The sequence below is a fragment of the Argiope bruennichi genome, chromosome 4 (assembly GCF_947563725.1).
Source record: "Argiope bruennichi chromosome 4, qqArgBrue1.1, whole genome shotgun sequence".
Lineage (NCBI taxonomy): Eukaryota > Metazoa > Arthropoda > Arachnida > Araneae > Araneidae > Argiope > Argiope bruennichi.
In genome coordinates this window covers 20,928,070-20,946,977 of record NC_079154.1, presented here as the reverse complement: position 1 = coordinate 20,946,977, position 18,908 = coordinate 20,928,070, and the positions used below count along the sequence as shown (strand labels likewise).

Here is an 18,908-nt window from a genome sequence, read left to right as displayed (position 1 = left end):
TTAGAAAGAATTTAACTTTCCATATTTTTAATTTAGTAAATTGAAACAAAGCAATCAAACTTTGTGCTGCTGGGCCATTCGTTATGTGTATTTAAAAGGCTCAAGATAGAAGATTTGGATCTTTATAGATTTACTTCTTTAATATATTTACTCAGCTAATGAGGGACATATGTACTGTTACTGTTTACTGCTTTTGTTAAGTGTACCATTCAAGCATTTTCTGAATGCTGAAATAGCATTTTTCTGAATGCTGAAATAAACATGTACACACATTGAGATATTTATGCACATGAAGGAGATTCTTCAAGCATAACATTCTTTCCCCCTACATTTTCAAAAACAAACATTTTTCAATTCAAGCTTCTTTGGGAAGGGATGAATTTAAAATAACCATATTCCTCAAGATGAGAACTGGATTTATATATATATATATATATAGGCAATAACTATTAATTTTACATGCAATAAGTTTTTGCATATATTTCCAAAAAATTTACTTGAACAAATTTATAGATATTAAATGGATTCTTAAGTCTTTAAAACATATATATTTTTTTAAAAAAACACGATATATTTTTATAGAAAAGCAGCATAATTATAAATTTAAATATAGTAAACAAAATTACTATAAAAATACTGTAACTGATATACACACACATGTGGAAACTCACTATATTGTATATAAAAAACACATATTTAAAATAGAAAATTTTGTAAACTAAGTTTTGAGTAAGGAGTTTTAAGAGTATAAATATACATGTACGTAATGTAATATAAATATACCTTATTACTCAAAAAAAATTATTAAATTTTATAATGTATTTCTAGGTAGTTGGATTTGCTAGATTTCTACAAGCTCAAAGCATGTCATAAAAATATTACACTTTTACATAAACATATAGCATAACTTTTCATACAGTGAAAGAGGATTATTCTGTTCAATGATTTTGTAATAGTAAACATGAGTAACTATAAGGAATTTAATATAATCCTATAAGATCTCAAAAAGGCAGTAGAAGATTTGAAATGCATAAATAAAAAGTAATAGGAGAAAAATTAAAAGATCCTTGCTCTTAATTTTAATTCTACCTAATAAAATTTCTCTAATGTATTTCATGCATATACATAATACATAAAATTGTCAATTCTTACATTTTATTTTTTCATGTTCTTCTCCTCTTGTCAAGAGGACCAAGCCAGATAAAAGATCCTTGAATGTTATTCCTTTGCTGGTACCTCCACATGCTTGAAAGATGTACTAGAAAATCAAATAAAGAATCATTCACAAGAATATACTTTTTAAAAATTTCAGAAGTTATCATTAATACATTATGCAAATTTTGTAATGGAATATTATGCAATAACTTTAATGAATTCCTCATTAAAAGAATCCATGTTTTAAATCCTTAAAAACAATCATATTTTTAAAAATTTTATAAGTCTTTTTATATTGCAAAGCATTTAGCTTTGATATTAATACTAGGCTGAAATTATTTGTTTAAGAATAGGGTGAAAATTTGTATAAAAAATATCAATAAATGAGTAATTCAAAACTTTTTGAATATTAAAGTAGGTAATCAACTGAAGCTATATTAAATAAACTTACAAAAAAATTGAGCATAAGCATAGCATAGCATTTCATTTCATAAAAATCTAATAGTTTCTGAGGAAAGGATGGGAGAAAAAAAGTTTAATCAAAATTATATCAACAAACAAAATTTGCTTACATACCTCTGCAAGTTTTAAAGGAACAAACTCGCCTAAGACATCTTTGATAAACCCTGGCTTGGTAATAACACAGTTTAAGTTTGCTGAGCGTTTGAAAGCATCTTTTAATCTCCGAAGCTCTGCATCAGTGACTATAAAGAAAAGATTTTTTTTATTACCCATAATAATTCTGAATTTCAAGAAATCTAAATCTAGTAAAAATATAGTTTCATTTAAAATCAATCTTATGAGTCTTTTTCTTTTCTGAATTTCTTGAAATTCCAATATTTTTCTACTTCTTTCATTATCAAGGATAATAAAGTTATTTTAATCATTTACAGAAACTTTTACATTTCAAATTTATATTATAAGTTAAATTTTATAGTAAAGGCTAGAAAATCTGACAATTAGCAGTTGGTTTTAAGGATATCCACAGATTCCGCTTTTTGGTTCTCTTAATCTCAAATGCTTTATCTGTGTGTATTATACTTGAATATATTGTATTGTACAGATCAATAAATATTTGTAAACTCAATTCCAATCTTCGCATTAAGTGTTTGTTTCACAAGTGACAGCTTATATACAAGCATATACACAGCCTTTTCCCAGAATGTAAATTCCTACTTTATTTTCACTCTACATTTAAATTTATTAACAATTTAATGCAAGAAATAAGACCATTTTTGAAATTCTTTGGAAAGGAAAAAAAAAATCGAAAAGCAGAATCTTTAAAACAAAAGAAAAAATTTACAAGAGGAATTGATATTACACCAGTTTTATTTCTCTGCAAAAAAAAAAAGCATATAAACACAATTTTTCTAGGTAAGTATAATACAAAATATCAGCAGCTACACAATCCCAGGTTTTGTTTGTCAAACATATTTCGATTGCTCTACAAGAACTTTTTTCTTCTAAAAATCCTTTTCCAAACAGAAGAATTTTTCATACCAATTTTTTAAAATAAAAGAAAATAAGATATTAATTAATCAAATAAAAAATTTACCTCCAAAACACTAAGATGTTAAGCTTTGCGTTAAAAAAAATTGTGGATAAAAATTATTACTAATAGTTTTTATCTACAAAGGTTGAAAAAAAATTAGTATGAAATCTTCTAGAACCCCAATATTATTCCATCTAGTTCTATTTGGGGTTGTAATCCAGTGTTTCAGTCTTGACTTAACTATGGGGCATATATAAGCACCTTTAAAGAACATAATATTTTAAAGATCAATTATTGGGTTCCCATTTAAAGACTCCACAATTTACTTATAGATATAGAAATATGCAATTATCTCCTTTTTTTTAAAAAAAATATTTTGACAATTCTTAGAACAAAGTTTGAATTTTGCTTTCAAACAATGAAAAGAATAAATATTATCAGAAACAAACTACAATCGGCATGTATTTGTCATGATTAAAGCATTTCTCAATGTTTATACTTACATGAAGGAAAAAGTTAGACTTTTTGACTAGAAATAAACAAATAAATATATAATTTTTTTATAAATTTTAATGGCACTAATAAATAATCATGTTTATTTTTATTAAAAAATAAACTTGTAATGAAAATGAATAATTTCTCCAATATGTATTTAACTCTATTTATTATTCCAATTATCACCACATTTTACTGTCTTTTTTATTATCTAACAGAAGTTGTGAAAATCTTTATAAATGTGAACCAAAGAACAAATTTTAATTTTATACAAACTCGATTTTAAATATTAATCAGGAACAGAAAATTTTAATTAAAACCAATTAGTTAAAAGATCAACCTATTTCAAATTAAAAATAGAATAAATATTTGTTTTCATAAATTCAACATTAAACTACTTGAGATTAATTTTTTAAAATCAAATATGCAGTGGAAATGTTTCAAGTATTTACAACATATGAACTACCAATGCTTTTTCAATTAAATTTTTTTTTTTTTTTTTTTTTGAAATAAGGAGAATCAAACAAATATACCTCTTTATTTTTAATACAAACAGCTAATTAATGTATTAATAATCTGAACACATATATTAATAGAATTTATCAAATCAAAATTTATTAATTAGAAATTTTAAAACAAAAATACCTTTTATCATAAAATATTTTTAATAGTCTCAGCCAATTAAACACTGCATTAAAATTACTTTTGTCTTTCTCCTAGCCAAATGAAATTTTATACAGTTTAGCCCATAATGACAAAACTTTCTACATACTGTTGATAACAAATTATTAGTCTTGTTCTTAAAAGAAATGAATCACAAAATGTCATAGAAATACACACTATTAATATAAAAAGTATGAATCCTTGAGATCAAATCAAAATATCTTCAAGAGTAATATTTAATGCAGAAAAGAAGACTGGTGTACTAACTGAAATTTGTGAAAAATAATTTTTCATACAAATATTATACCTGTTTTTTTAAGCATAGTAATAATATAGACATGCACACAATCTTAATAATGGATTCATTTATAAAAAAATACTTTGAATAGAAAAAATGCAAAAAAAAGGGTGTGGAGGATTATGTTATCAACACTAACACTTAGAGCATTAAAAAGGACAAATCAAATCACTTCTTATCAAAATAATATAACATTTTGGTATTAAATGCTTTTTATACTCATAAAAGCAGCTAAATTATGAACAAATATGCCAAGAATAGCAGCTTTTGATCAGGTTTCATAGTGTAAAATTGCTGTTTTCATGCTAATGGAAATGCAACACCTTATAGGCATTAAATTTCATTTTTGTATGTGCATTATATAAATATATATACATATTAAAAAAATTATCATAACTTCAAAGACAGTTTTTTGCTAAATAATTATTGCTTTACTGAATTTCTGTTTAATTATCATTAATTAATCCTTAGCTTCTTTTTTATTATCCATAGTATTGCAGGATTTTGTCCCCTTCATTTAGGAGATAAGATTACAAAGATTTTTTTAACCCAAAATGAAATAATGAGAAAGGAAAATTTAATAGTCCTATTTAAAACAGTTTATCTTTTCATATAAATTATATATTTATATTCATGTTTATAGACTCTAGTAAAAAAAATTTCCATAAGCTACTGTTTTTAAGATTGTGAATTGATTTTATTTAAAATTATTCATTCTTACTTTCTTAATATCATTTTTTCATACAATATATATTTAATTATCCTCAATTACAAACTTCAAGTAGAAGCATTAAATCAATATTTACTTTTTGCACTACAAGAGAAATTAGTTAGTCAAAAGTTCTAGTACAGTTTAAATACAGAGTATTCAAACTGATTATTTCCTTCGATAAATTAAAACTTAAAACTCCATGAACATTTCTAAATTCATATACAGAAAAAAAACTTATATCATGTAAAAAATTATAAAACCTTTCCAAATATCCTCATACTTATTTTTCTAATTTTTTTATTTTTAAAACAAAATTGTGAATCAAATGGAAGATAGTATTACATACTTTAAAAATGTAAATAAAAAAATTCATAAAAATGAATATTCTGCAGTGATATATAGTATTTAAAATGATACATGATATGTTGACTTTAAAGAACAATGACAAAATAAACAAGGAAGAAGAGCTGAAATGAAGACTTTAAACTGAAGCTAATGAAATTATTTAATATTACAAATGTAAAAATTAAAGATATTGCCACAGTACATATATATTAATACGTATCCCCCATCTTACACTTTATCTTCTATCACTTGGTGTCAATTAATAAAGAGTATCTACAAATCATTGTGTCCATATCGGAAATGAATAAACAAATAATATAGTAAAACATTGAAATGTACTATTTCTTCTGCACATGGATATTCCAAGCAATTTTTAGTTTTGAACTTTTGAAAATTTTGATATGAATTTTAATTTAAAAAAAATTTCAAACTTAGATTCTTATCAAAACAAAATTAAGCATGTTTTAAGCATATAGAGACCTGGATATAATTACTATTTATATATGTATCTTTTTCTGCTTTAATGTTTTTTCGTTTTTGTTTTTTGCATTTAAGATTATTTTATTAAGTGAAAAATACATAGCTTTCAATAATATTGATTAAATTCACAAATTCTACATTTATTCTAGATTTTTCTCGACTATTTCTTATTCTCAAAATTTATTTTTCCAACTAAAAATCATAGAGCTTTAGAAGTTTTTCTCTTTTTTTACTATCCTTTTAATCTAGCAATTAGACAGATAATATTCATATTTAGTAGAATAAATAGAAGTAAAATCAATAATTAAACAAAATAATATTTGTAAAGGTGGTAAATTAAATTATCAAAACATTAAAATATCTACAGTTTTTATATCTCTGATACAGTATACCAATACATGAAAAGTCTGCTAATTTTGCAAGCAAGTAAACCTGTTATTTTAATAAATAAGTAAAACTCATACAAGATATGTAATAATACTCTGATGAAGAAGCATTAGCAACTACAATATTCATAAAATTACATATGGCTATGCAAGAATATGATTCACTAACTCCCAAGGACACCTTTCACAACTTGTAGATTCTAGAGCTATTAACCACATGAAAATAATATTTTCTTCTTTTACTTTAAGTAAGTTAAGCAAAAATCTAATAGTAAATTAATGCTCTCAATTTCCAAATATGATAGCTAAAAATATTTTTAAAACCTATTTTTTTTAAATTTTTATAAGTTAATAAAATTTAAGGCAATCAATGAATGATCTCAATATATTTATATTAGTTAAATAATTATAACAATACAATTTATCATAGTTATGTTCATTTAATTCATGATATAATTGCTACTACAGAAAGGTTATTACAAACAAACATTTCAACAACCATTCAAAAAAATTTTTTAGTGATTACTTTTTTATTAAATCTTAAATATTTATAGCAAGCAGCATTGAAATATTTAAGAGAACTATTTTAAAACATGTAATTGTAACATGTAATATGACAAATTTAATGCATTTATAACTTTGAATTTTTTTTTTCTTTCTTTTCAGAATTTAAATTTAAATATAAAGACAGTTAAATTTTTCAGTTGAATGGGTAGTTATGCTCCTCTTCCTTATATCTATCAAAATCTAATTACTATAGTTTTAATTCCTGTTATGTCAATACATCTAAATGTATTGATCTAGATGTATGAATAACATCAAAAGTCAAAAAAAAATTGCCGAATTAGCAATTTTTTGTAGCCTGCATTCTAAATAACAGAACCCACTTCCTTTATACATAAAATGTGAGGGCAGATTTCTTACACTTTCTTTTTATCTTTGGCATCCCAACAGAGAGCACATTTTGATTCATGATCATAAATAGACAAAAAAATTTTAAAAAATGAAATAATTATTCAGCGGCTGATATAGACTAAGGATGATATTTAATGTAAAATTCTCACTTAGCTTAAATATAAAAAAAAACGTTAAAAAAAAAGTTCTTTTAGTAAGCAAATAAACAGAAGAGGAGTATTTTTAAATTACAACTGTATCCGTTTAATTCATTTTACAAGGAAAAATTTTTACCCTAAAAAGATCCTTAGTAAACCATGGTTAAGAGCTCAAGTGATACATTTACCATAACAATACAGACAACAAGAAAAGAGCTTATCAGAAAGTTTTCAGAGTTTATATAGTTTTGAGAAAGGTTTTATGAAATATAATTCAGCAAATTATGATGTTAAGTAAACTAACACATTAATTTTTTTCAAGTATGTGATTTTAAAATTATATTGAAGTATTAACAATGGACAATTGAAGTCAAAGAAATTAAGACTCAGAGAAGCATGAGAAAATCAAGTAACTGAGAAATTAAAAGGCCTTAAGATGTTAGAAAATTTTAAAAGCATGGATAAATTGATTTTTTTACATACAAACACAAAAAAAGAATTTATTACATACAAAATGAGTTTATGATTAATTTTTTAGGTTTTCTTCCCTAAAATTCAATTGAATATTAAAATTATTCTCAAAGAATTCTGTCTCAACCCTTTCTAGGGCCATCAGAAATATTCTTACCACCAAATTCATCAATCTTTGAATGAAATTATGTAGGTTTACAAAAGTTCACACAAATTTTTCAATAAGATAAAATTCTAAATACCTCAGTTTCTTATCCCACACAAAATTTTATGTCTTGATTTATTACTTTGTTATTAATTAATTAATCAGATAAAATTTATCTGATAAGTTAAATAAATTATTTTTCTTCAGCCAATCCCAATCCACAAAAATAGTTTAATATATCATGACTAGAAAAAAAAATAGCCTTTTAAATGGTTAACTTAATTGCAGAAAAATTAGAAACCCCAGTAAGCTAATCTAAACTTACAAGAAATCATACAAAAAAAAAAATTAATTGCATATTTCCATCTTCTACTAAAATTGAGAAATTGAATCTTGGAAAATAAATTAAAATTAAATCCATGTGACATTTCTTGGCATATAAAAATCTATTTAACCTATACAGGTTCAACCAAATAATTTACAAAGTTAATTTACAAAAATTTTATTTTTCAAGGAAAAAAAATTATTTAAAAAATGATTTTTATGTTTCTAGATGTGTGACAATAATATATTTAACAATCATTTAGAAACTTGATTTATATAAATCATTAAAAAAAAGATTTTCATATAGAAATTGAATTATAATGTTGGCGCACCCTAATAATGCAAATAAAGATAATTATCCCAAAAATTTCACAATTATATTATATTTTATTCAAATAAAATACCTTCTATTTTAATCCAGCCCCATATAAATATAGTGAGCTCACTCAATATATGTAAGAGATGAGGACTTAAATAATTTTAATTTAAAAAGTTCAATAAAATTCACTGAAATTTTGAGTATTAGATTTTTATTATTAACACACGAATACATACAACCCATAAATGAAAAACTGATATTCATTTTTGCCTTTAAGATTATTAATAATGTTTTTTTTACATTCATAAATACATTTTTTTACATGCATCAGATCAATAAAATGCTCTTAAAATTGCAACTGTAAATAGTTTTTATGAAGTACATGAAGAAATAAGATATTTAAAGAACATATTAAAACTAAGCATTAGTTAGCTTAATTAATGTTTGAAATTACAAATTGAGTGCACTAATATATTCAACTAATAATTAAATTTAAGAAAAGCATTTTAAAACTCAAAATAAAAATTTATTGTTGAAAATGTAGATGAAATAATCAAAGGAATAGTTAAAAAAGAAATTTTTTAAATGATCTCTCATAACCCAAAGATGCATCAATTTCTCAGCCCTACCATTTTATTGCATAGCTAAAACAAATCACTCTGAGTCAAATTTCTAGCCCATTTTTCATCAAATAATTATATCAGAAATATAAAACAAAAAAAAATGACACTGATGATTATTTTGGTTACAGAAAAATCGGTTTTAGAAGGATTATAAATTTCAAAAGACAATATTTAAAAATAAAAATTTGAAAAATAATGAATGTTCAGAATACAATCAAAATTTTGACTTTAAACAATATGTAAATTACAAAATCGTAAAAAAGAAGAAAAAAAAGCAAACTACCTTTATTCTGGTAACTATTATATGGCTAACATTTATATATAAAATACATATAAATTTTTGAAAGATGATTATTTTGAATGCTAAATAGTTAATAATTTGATAATTAAATGCCTTTAACAATAGTTGTGTCTCTATTTTATAACCATAATTATTACACATTGAAAAAATTTTTAAAAATTCATTCACATATATTGGTAATCTATAATTTCAATTCCAGTAGATTAAAGAATAACAATTTTTCAAATAGCATTTTTACAAAATAAACTATTAGATATTAGAAAAAAAAATGTTAATAAATGTTAGATGTTACAAAATGAAATGTTAGATAGCATCCCTAAGAAAGACAGTATTAAAAATTATTTTAAATAATGAATGCCAATCAAATAATTACAAAAATTAAAAACGTAAACAGCAGTAAACTGACGATAAAACTTGAATCACAAACAGTTTTAGGTCATGTAAAAATATTTTTCATTTTATGTCTTCAGATAATTGCAAACTCATTTCGTGCAAATAAAAATCTAAAATGAATTATTTTCCTAATTGTCATATCGCTCAAAACACACCGTTATATTATTGAAAATGTAAATCATATTCTGAATCTAATCAATGTTTTTCAGCAAATAAGCATGCTTTATTTCTTATAAAAATTTCTGAAAATCGTAAAATAATATTAGAGCAAAAAGATGTAATATGAAATGCATAAATATTGTGGGTGCTCGTTTATATATAAACTTACGTGCGCTAGAAGTATGGTTTAAACAAAGATTTATTTACATTTCGTGATGTATTTATTGAAATGAAATTATAGAGTTTAAAAGTAATGTTGAGATGATAAATCTATACTATACTCCAGTTGTTAAAAAGTATTTCACAATTTGTTTACCAAAAATCTGTTAAATAGTTATAAATATTTTCACCGTACGAAAATTCGCCCTAATTACTGAACCATAAATAAAACATTGAACAATAAAAAAGTATTGCGTTATTTTCCCTTATAGTAGCATATCTATTTTAAAATACTTCCAATATTAACAATATTTTATTGATTTCAATTTGTTTCAAAAATATAGCTACACTTCCCGGAATGAAAATGATAATTTTAACTATCACATTTCCTCAATAAACGATCTTAGACGGTCGAAAAACGCAATATTGATCACATATGTTTCGAAAAGTGAAATTTTATTTCTGGAGTAATAAAAACTGCCTGGTATCTGTAAGAAGTCTAATTTCACGATCTTAAGCCTAGTAGGCTACTAGGTTATTGGGTGATAAGGTATTTAATTTTGACCACCTTAATATATTGGAATGTCACCCACCTCTCTTGACGGCGTCTTCATATGATAAACAACAAGGTTTAGAGTCTTTAGCTCCCATTTTAAACAACGAAACTTCGTCATTTAAACGAGATTAAAATTTTCACGCAGAACATTCTCAACAAAAATATTGTCTGCAGCACTCAACTTGCGTACCAAAACACCAATCACGAAATAAACAACATATTACAAACATGCCAGTTTATCACATGACAATATAACAGGAAACTGCGTGCGCCCTTCCTGTAGTTCATCAAGAGTAAAATGATGAGCAAAATCAATAAACTAAAACAAAATTTTTGTTCTCAGATCATTCTTCTGACGCATAAAAGTTTGATAAGATCAATTTAAAACTACTTTGAATAAGAAGTGTTGAACGTTTATGTTTCTTTCAGGAATTGTGATGCAATACCTGAAAAAAATGTGTGTCATTGCAATATTCCCTTTTTTTCACTTTCTTTAAATTAGTTTTAAACTAAATTGGATTAAATTTATTGCTAGTGATCCACCGTAAATAATACAATAAATAATACCAGATAACGACACAGAATAAACATTCATTTTCTAATCAGAATTCCAATTCTTGAAAAGCAACTCTTTAGCCACCAAGCTACCTTGATCGTTATTGCCTTCGTCAGTCAATGCAACTTCTAAGTTTATGAGAAGTGCAGAGTAAAAAAGACGTAGGCTATTAAATATTTCATCGTAGTATAAAATTTTTCGGTCAGTTAGGATGTGTCTCTTTTCTTTAGAGACGAAGTGATCATGCTTCCCCCTAAAATATCACTTGCAAATGAAACTGAAACTAAATATATGTCTGTTTAAACGTTTTGCACTCAGATTTCTCCTCTCAGACCCCACTCAGAATGGAATATCATTAATCATATATGCAATATCAGCTTAAACGAATCTATATATTTATTTTTAGGAATAATAAACAAGTCCCTGTATTTGGTGAATAATTAGGCATCGAATTACATATCCGAGTGCAAAGGATTAAATGCGCCCAAACATTAATCTATAGTTATCATAATAGTTGGATTTTTCGGTGGATAGTTTTGATATCTGATAGAGCAAGAAAAGTAAAATCGTATAGAATAATTTTGGACCGTGGGCGTTTTGATAATAAAATTTCTGCCACCTTTATTTAAAGTGTGTTTAAAAAAGGTGTCAAAAATTTCAAAGTTTTAAATTTTATAAAAAATTGAATATTTTAACTCTACTTTGTATATTTTGTATAGAAGAAAGCTAAAGAAAAAGCTTCCTTTCAGAGAAAATAAATATATCGTGAAAATAAATTTAAATAAAAAGAGATATCAGAAAATATTATTTTCGAAATGTCTATGCAATGTAACAAAATTATTATTTTCTCATATAAGAAATAAATTTCAACCAATTATTGCAAGTAAAGTTTTTTTTTCGAGATCTTGATGGATTTCACTGTTTTAAAATTCTCGTTAGGGTTCGAAAAATTTCTTAGAATTATTCAGCTGGTTATTTCGTATTATGAGAATAGTAGCTGTTATTATGAGAAATAATAGCTGTTATCATCAGAAGGTTGTTAGCCGTCCTTCATTTAATCGCTAAATATTCTTTAGAAATAAAGAAAAAAAACTCATTCAGATTTAATCCACAATTTTGTTCGCAGTGAAAGTTGAGCTAAATCCAACTACAGTTTAGAAGACTACTGATTTCCTCCAGTATTCTACGAAGCTTAAAATCTGCATATTATGGAGTAAAAAAATGAAAAAAAAAGAGGATGGGACTGATAACCATCCTACTAGCTGTTGGTTGAGAAAATTTGATGACATATAAGTTTATGAGAAATTCGAAACGGTCAGCTCTCTTGTTTCTTACCTTCTTGCATAACAAGTAAAATACCGTAATCGTCCAAAAATTCTACTTCAATATTTTGATAAATCTTCATGTTTCACAACTCTCCGAATCCAGATGACAAATTTTTAGAATTGTGTTTGCTTGTGAACGAGATAACATATATACGTATTGAGATGGACGGATGTGATGTATGTGGTCTTTTCACAAAATGTGTATATATCCATCAAATTTTGCACGAAATTCGTCCGTAGAAAATAATGTCTATCTCTATTCGATTACAGTTGAACATGGTAACTACAAAATGGAGTTATATCGATAAAATTAGATACACAATTTTGGCATCTGATGCACAAATCTTCATAGGATTTTAAATCCACCCAATCCATCAGTGGGTTGCTGGTCTATAGATATAAACGCGATAACTCAGAAACGCAAAGCTGTTCATATATGAAATTTGCTATTTGATTTTTAACTGGAATAATAGTTCTAATAATTAAGATTTCAATAGATCGTAAATAAGATATGGATAAGATACGGAAGATGTCAGCCAGAAATTCATACTCTATTTTCTTTCTTACACTACGGAACACAAAACGTTCATGTGCGGGACTCTCGTAATAAAAATGGGAGCACTCGCGATATTCACAACTTTGCCCAAGGTCACATATTTGTGCGAAGAGAAGGAGTATATCGCGTTTATTAATGAGCATTCAAGAAACTTTAGAAGAGACCACTCTCGTTTGTTTAATTCATAGATGTGTTCCAATTTTTACATTGCGGTCTTAAAGTTTATATTTCGAACAATTACTTGAGAATAAATGAGATACTGTTCATTATTGCATTTTTTGAAAACAAAAATAGAAACAATCAGTAATAAATAATAGCATGAATGTACAAAATTTTATTTGTATATTTGTCCAAAGTTTCGTGTTTTTTCTTTTCATTTTGCACAAAATTTCTTACTCATCTTAAACAGTGCACTTAATGCACATACTCAGTTTAAGAATAAGAATTAACATATTTATCACTGCTTATTGAACAAAGTACAATGATACTGGATAAAAAAAAATAACAGAAAAAATATCTCAAAACAAAACGGAGATAACTTTTTAAAAAATAATAATTTTTTTTCCAGAAATATGTGTTATTTTCTTCAGATCGTATGTTCTAAAACTTTTTTAGTGCATGAATGGGCAAATAAAATAATAAAAATATTAATAAAAAATAGTAAGCTTTTAAATGATTACAGTTAACGGATTAACGAATACAATAAAAATATAGAAAAGAACCTCTCTCTCTCCGCTTTTCTGTTAAATAAAGAAACAATCAGATATGAAATTATTCGGTTGCCGAGGTGTCGATACTTAAAAAGATAACGATTTTTACTTTTGTGATAGTATTTTTTTTTTTTTCATTTTCCACACGTGTTTTTTCTATATGAAGGGAAATTATTGTTCATCAAACAGCGTTTAATAGTTGTTAGAATCATATGTTCATCAACCAGAATCATATTTAAAAGTGCGATGCATCATCGACTATTATAAACAAATATTATAGTAGAGCAATTTTAAACCAGAGGGAGTGATCTGTCCCAACTTCCTCGAATACTTTTTAATAAACTTGTCGTGTCAGAGAACGCCTTGCATGTCAATGGCATACAATAGTTATAAAATATTTACTTTTGACTTGAATTCAGCAATTTTACTGCATCTATCATGTCATTCTTGGCGATTTATATGGCGATTAATCGCCGGCCGGCGTCAGTAGTATCCAAAAATAGAATTTCTGTTTTAGATGAATTGACTAAACGAGTGAGACAAAAGTTTGACACAAAACTGCACTTGTAGTCACAAAATCCTATGCCAAATTTGATATGTTTAAATCATTAAGTTTTTGTGTTATCGCGTTTATATGTTTCTGAAAGTACAGACCGATAGACAGTCAACCAGTAGTTGGGTTTGGCTCAAGATTTGATATGTGTCTACACTATAGATATTAAATCTGTGCACCGAATTTTACCTATTTAACTCTCTTCATTTTGAAATTATAGTGTTATAACAGCCGGACAGATGGACTTTCTCTGAACAGATTCACTCAAAATTTAATAGTAATCTACAAATTTAGTGTAAAAATCGTATGCCAAATTTCAACCGTCTAGCTCAAAGCGTTTTTGAGTTATCTTTGAGTTTTAAAAAATTTAATTAACTGAAAACAAAATTTGATTTTGTCGTTAATCCGTGATAATTATCAATAATAGTTAAGTTTAATTTTTTTAATGCTATCAATTTATTTGTCGAGTAATTTTTTATAATTTTTTTCAATTTTTATAAACAGTTTTTGCTTACTTTTTAGCAATAGATTTCATTGTTGTAATGATATGAAAATTATTTTTCATTGTTTCATCAAATAAGCCAATGCTTTAGTTTCTTCTGTTGGTAAAAGCTAAAGAAAAATCCTGTTTGTCATGTATATGATGTATAGAATGAGTGAAGTTACAGTACCGCAAAAGATGACATGCAATTATAAGCCACACTATCTGGACAGTTACATTTTTAATAGCTTAATGGTGTTATGGGTGTTCGGTTTAAGAATTTTAGAAAACTGATTTCTAATTCCTCGTATGTAAATAAAAAAGGAATTTTAATTGTCAAAAATGTGATCTCCATATTTTGATTATATTATTTGTCTTTGTCTGTACATAATTCCAAAAATCCATTTTTGGAATTATGTATACGTTCTAACACCAAATTTGTAAATTCCTATTTAATTTTGGACGAAATAAGTTGATGAGACTCTTGTATGTAATATAATAATATGTAATATAATGTCTTGTAAATATTATAACTCAAAAATGAATTAAGCTAAATGGATAAAATTTGATGCATAATTTTAACATCAATAAAGATGGCATATAAAACATTTTGGACCAAACCAATCTAAAGGGTAATCATTTGTCTTCCTGTTTCTTCATACGTAAGTGAACACGATAATTCAAAAGTTCGGGATAAATGAATTTTGAAGAACTCATGATAATGAATAATGAAAGAATTTTGATGAACTCAGATAAATGAATTTTGGTATACAAATTTGTAACTAAAAATATACATCTATGTTAAAATTTGGTTGCAGTTTGTTGACAGGGAGACAGTTTTCTTTATTATACTAAGAAACATAAAATGTTATATATTGAGACCCAATCTGTGGAAGTCGGATGCAGGGGAAAGATCACTTGTGGATTTGCCGTGACCTTAAAGGGTTTGCTGCCTTACTCCCCAATCTTAATGTCATATACATTCAAGGGAAATAAATTTTTATAAGAAGAATCGAAAAGAAGGAAGTCGAGGGGAAAGTTTAAATATATGAGGAAGTCGAGTAGAAAATGCTCCCGCTAGTTTCTTTCTCTTTGTGGAACGCCAAGAATAAATTGAGAAAATATTGTCACGAAGATGCAAAAAAAAAAAAAAAAAAAGTCACTAAGTAACATCAAGTTTAATCGTCTTAAGCTACTCCTGACAAGCAGGTTAAAAAAATTATCCCACTGCTTGTGGAACATCAAATTTATATAGAAGTTTATAGAAAGTTCTAGAAGCTTCTATTACATTAACCAATGAATAACAATAAATTTACATTAACCAATGAATAACAATAAAATTAAATTAACGTCTAACCTTCAATGCAATGTCGCGTGGTTGAGATTTGAATCGCGGACCTCGCGCTTCGAAAGCTCGTGCTTTACCTCTCAGCCATGCTAACTACGTACAGGTCTTCCTTTTTACGACAATATCATAATCATTAAAAACGTCAGTTTTGATATTTTAATGAGTCACAATCTTTTACATTACCTTAAATGGAAATACGTTTGTCTATGGAAGTGATTATTCAAAACAAGCTAGTCGGATAGAATTTGGTATAGCACAAAAATCTTAAATTTCAAGCAAATTTTGAATGAAATCCAAAAATTTATCCGTATGTTTGCCACACGTTATCGCAGAAGCGCAACAGATAAATGGAATTTCATGCGTCTTCTTGCCATCATAATTGTTAATCTGTACTAAATTTGGACCTAATTAGTTGAAACCAAGTTACCCAAAATGCGTATTCAGTACGCGCTGTGTACTTATTATGCTACAAAGAAAATCAAATGTGTCATAATGTGTACGTGCGAGTGTTTCTCCCTTCAAGAAAGTGGAGAGGAGAACACTCCCATTGATATTTCTCTAAATAAATCCTTTTCTTTTTTCTTTTCTTTTTTTTTTTTTTTAAATCAATCGGAGATGGTCGCCTCAAAATTTTATCGCATACTTTCGAAGAAATCTGTTATCTTCCGCCGACTGTATAAAATTATGGACCTTGGTCAAGATAGTGAATGCCACGAGTGCTCAGATTTTTATTTATAGAATTCAGCATATGAAAGATGTATGTTTTGTAATGTAAAGAAAGAGGCATTTGTCTATTAAATGCACAGCATTGGCGAGTAATAGCAATGAAATATCGATCTTTGATGTGAATCTAGAGTTTTTACTGAATCTAGCATGTAATTAAAGGCGATTAATCTCTGGTAAACGGTTAATACACAAGTACAAGAAAATAGAAACAGTATTTTAGCTATTAATATTGATGTTCCAGAATTTGAAATAGAACTATATTATCGAAAAACATACTAAATCCGATTTATTTAAATTATTGAATTAATGAGATTACATGCATGCGAAAGTACATACCGAAAGACTGAGAGATTTGGTTTGATAAAGAAAAATTGATAAAAGTGTGCATGTCTATACAGTGAAATCTAGTTGAGTTATATTAACGTCCCATTGTAAAGCAACACTAGGGCTATTTTGGGACGGACCTCGTAATTTTGAACCCCGGTCAGATGACGAGGACGACAACTAAGCTGAAACGTCCCCCCCCCTCTCTACACCAGCGGGAGGACGTTTGGCATGACGGATTTAACATGCAGCAGACCCACTTACACGACGGTTCTTCGGTGGAATCGGGTCTCGAACCTGAAATCCTACCGCTCACAAGCCGAGACCTTACCACCAGGCCACCGCGGCCTGTCCATTCAGTGAAATATTTCCGACAAAGCAGAATAGGCAGCTGCGAAAGGACCATAAGCAGATCGATTTAAAAAAAAAAAATCTTTTTAGCTTCCAAATAAATGAATTCGTAAAAAATAAAAATTATGCTAATTAAAAAACATTAGGATATTAGGATTATAATATAATGTGTTAAATTCTAAAATATCAGGATTTAAAGCGTTATCAAGTGAAAATAGTCAGGATCTGATAAGTTTCATTACGTTAATTGACTTATTACAGTATTTATAAGTACCGAGCTTCAAATTAAATGATATTTTGTACAAACGTAAACGCAGCGTACTCTTGGGTCATAATAAATAAATAAATAATAAATCCATTTTCATAAAATTAACGAAATAAAAAATTACCTTAAAATGAATTATTAACATGTTAAATCAAAAATATATTGAAATGCGAAATTAAATTGATTTGGTTATTAAAAGAGGCATTGTTTTAAAAAATCATTAATGGATTTCGACATTCTGCAGTTATAAGCTGTGCACTTAAAGAAGCTCTCGTTTTAGTAAAATGGTTTTAACTTTTAATTATATTTAACTAATTTAACTTTTCCTTATATTTAAAATTTAATTAATTAATGATTTGACTTTTTCATATTAATAATTTTGTAAAAATATATGTAGATTTGTTTTTTTTTAATATATCATGATTTCTTTATTTTTACATAAAATGAATAAAATAATTAAATTCTTGAAAAATTAAACATAATTATTAGTTTATGACTTCTTTACTTAGAAATAAACACATTTAATTGCTGTAAAAGATTATAAAGAAATAATATACCCAAACAAATGTATCATTTAAATATTTTCATTTCGTAGAACTTTTCAAGTAGAATATAGCATACCTAGTTAAAAGAAAACATTTCAATGTATAATAAATATGTAATTAGTGACAATTTAACTGATTTAATAATGATTTTATGAATTAAATGCAAACATATCTTATATTTCTAATAATTAATGGTTCATAAGATTTGTATGTTTGAAATATTTTTTATTCGACAATTAGGCTGAAAAACATTTTTAATTGACTTGCTTACGTCGCCATCAACCTGGTGGTCCTAGGCAAATGTCTATTAAAATATATGCCAGTACTGAAAATTGATTCAAAAAGTGAAAACAGCGAAAACTTTAACAAAAAAAAAAAAAAAAACATTGCTGACAAATACCATTATTTAAAAGAAATGCAATATTTATTGATAATACTTCATAATATTTTTAAAAAGTATAAAATACAGACAAGAAAAAGCAAAATTGGTTTTCTAAAATACAAAGTCTAAGTCTAAAAATTAATCTACAAACAAGCAAATTCTTTTCTTTGAAAGGAATACAAAGTCTACGTCTTCTACTAGGAAATTCTTTCAAAGTCAATTATATTTGCTTGAAGAATCTGAAAAAAAAAATGTAAA

General features: G+C 26.3%; 2 protein-coding genes across 3 annotated transcripts in view; both read right to left on the bottom strand.

The window, feature by feature from the left end:
• The window catches only part of LOC129965714 (ubiquitin carboxyl-terminal hydrolase 32-like), a 40,349-nt gene extending 29,576 nt beyond the window's left edge, over positions 1–10,773 (bottom strand). Inside the window, exons 1-3 of the mRNA XM_056079833.1 lie at positions 10,566–10,773; positions 1,732–1,859; positions 1,153–1,258 (exon numbers count right to left, since the gene is read on the bottom strand). Coding sequence (XP_055935808.1) covers positions 1,153–1,258; positions 1,732–1,859; positions 10,566–10,623 — 292 coding nt within the window. The 5' untranslated portion in view covers positions 10,624–10,773. The remainder of the gene's footprint in view (positions 1–1,152; positions 1,259–1,731; positions 1,860–10,565) is intronic.
• A 7,895-nt stretch (positions 10,774–18,668) lies between these two features.
• The window catches only part of LOC129965346 (chondroitin proteoglycan 2-like), a 36,946-nt gene continuing 36,706 nt past the window's right edge, over positions 18,669–18,908 (bottom strand). Inside the window, exon 9 of one of the 2 annotated variants that reach the window (XM_056079174.1) lies at positions 18,669–18,889. In XM_056079174.1, coding sequence (XP_055935149.1) covers positions 18,867–18,889 — 23 coding nt within the window. In that variant the 3' untranslated portion in view covers positions 18,669–18,866. The remainder of the gene's footprint in view (positions 18,890–18,908) is intronic. The other variant, XM_056079175.1, reaches the window with a different exon arrangement.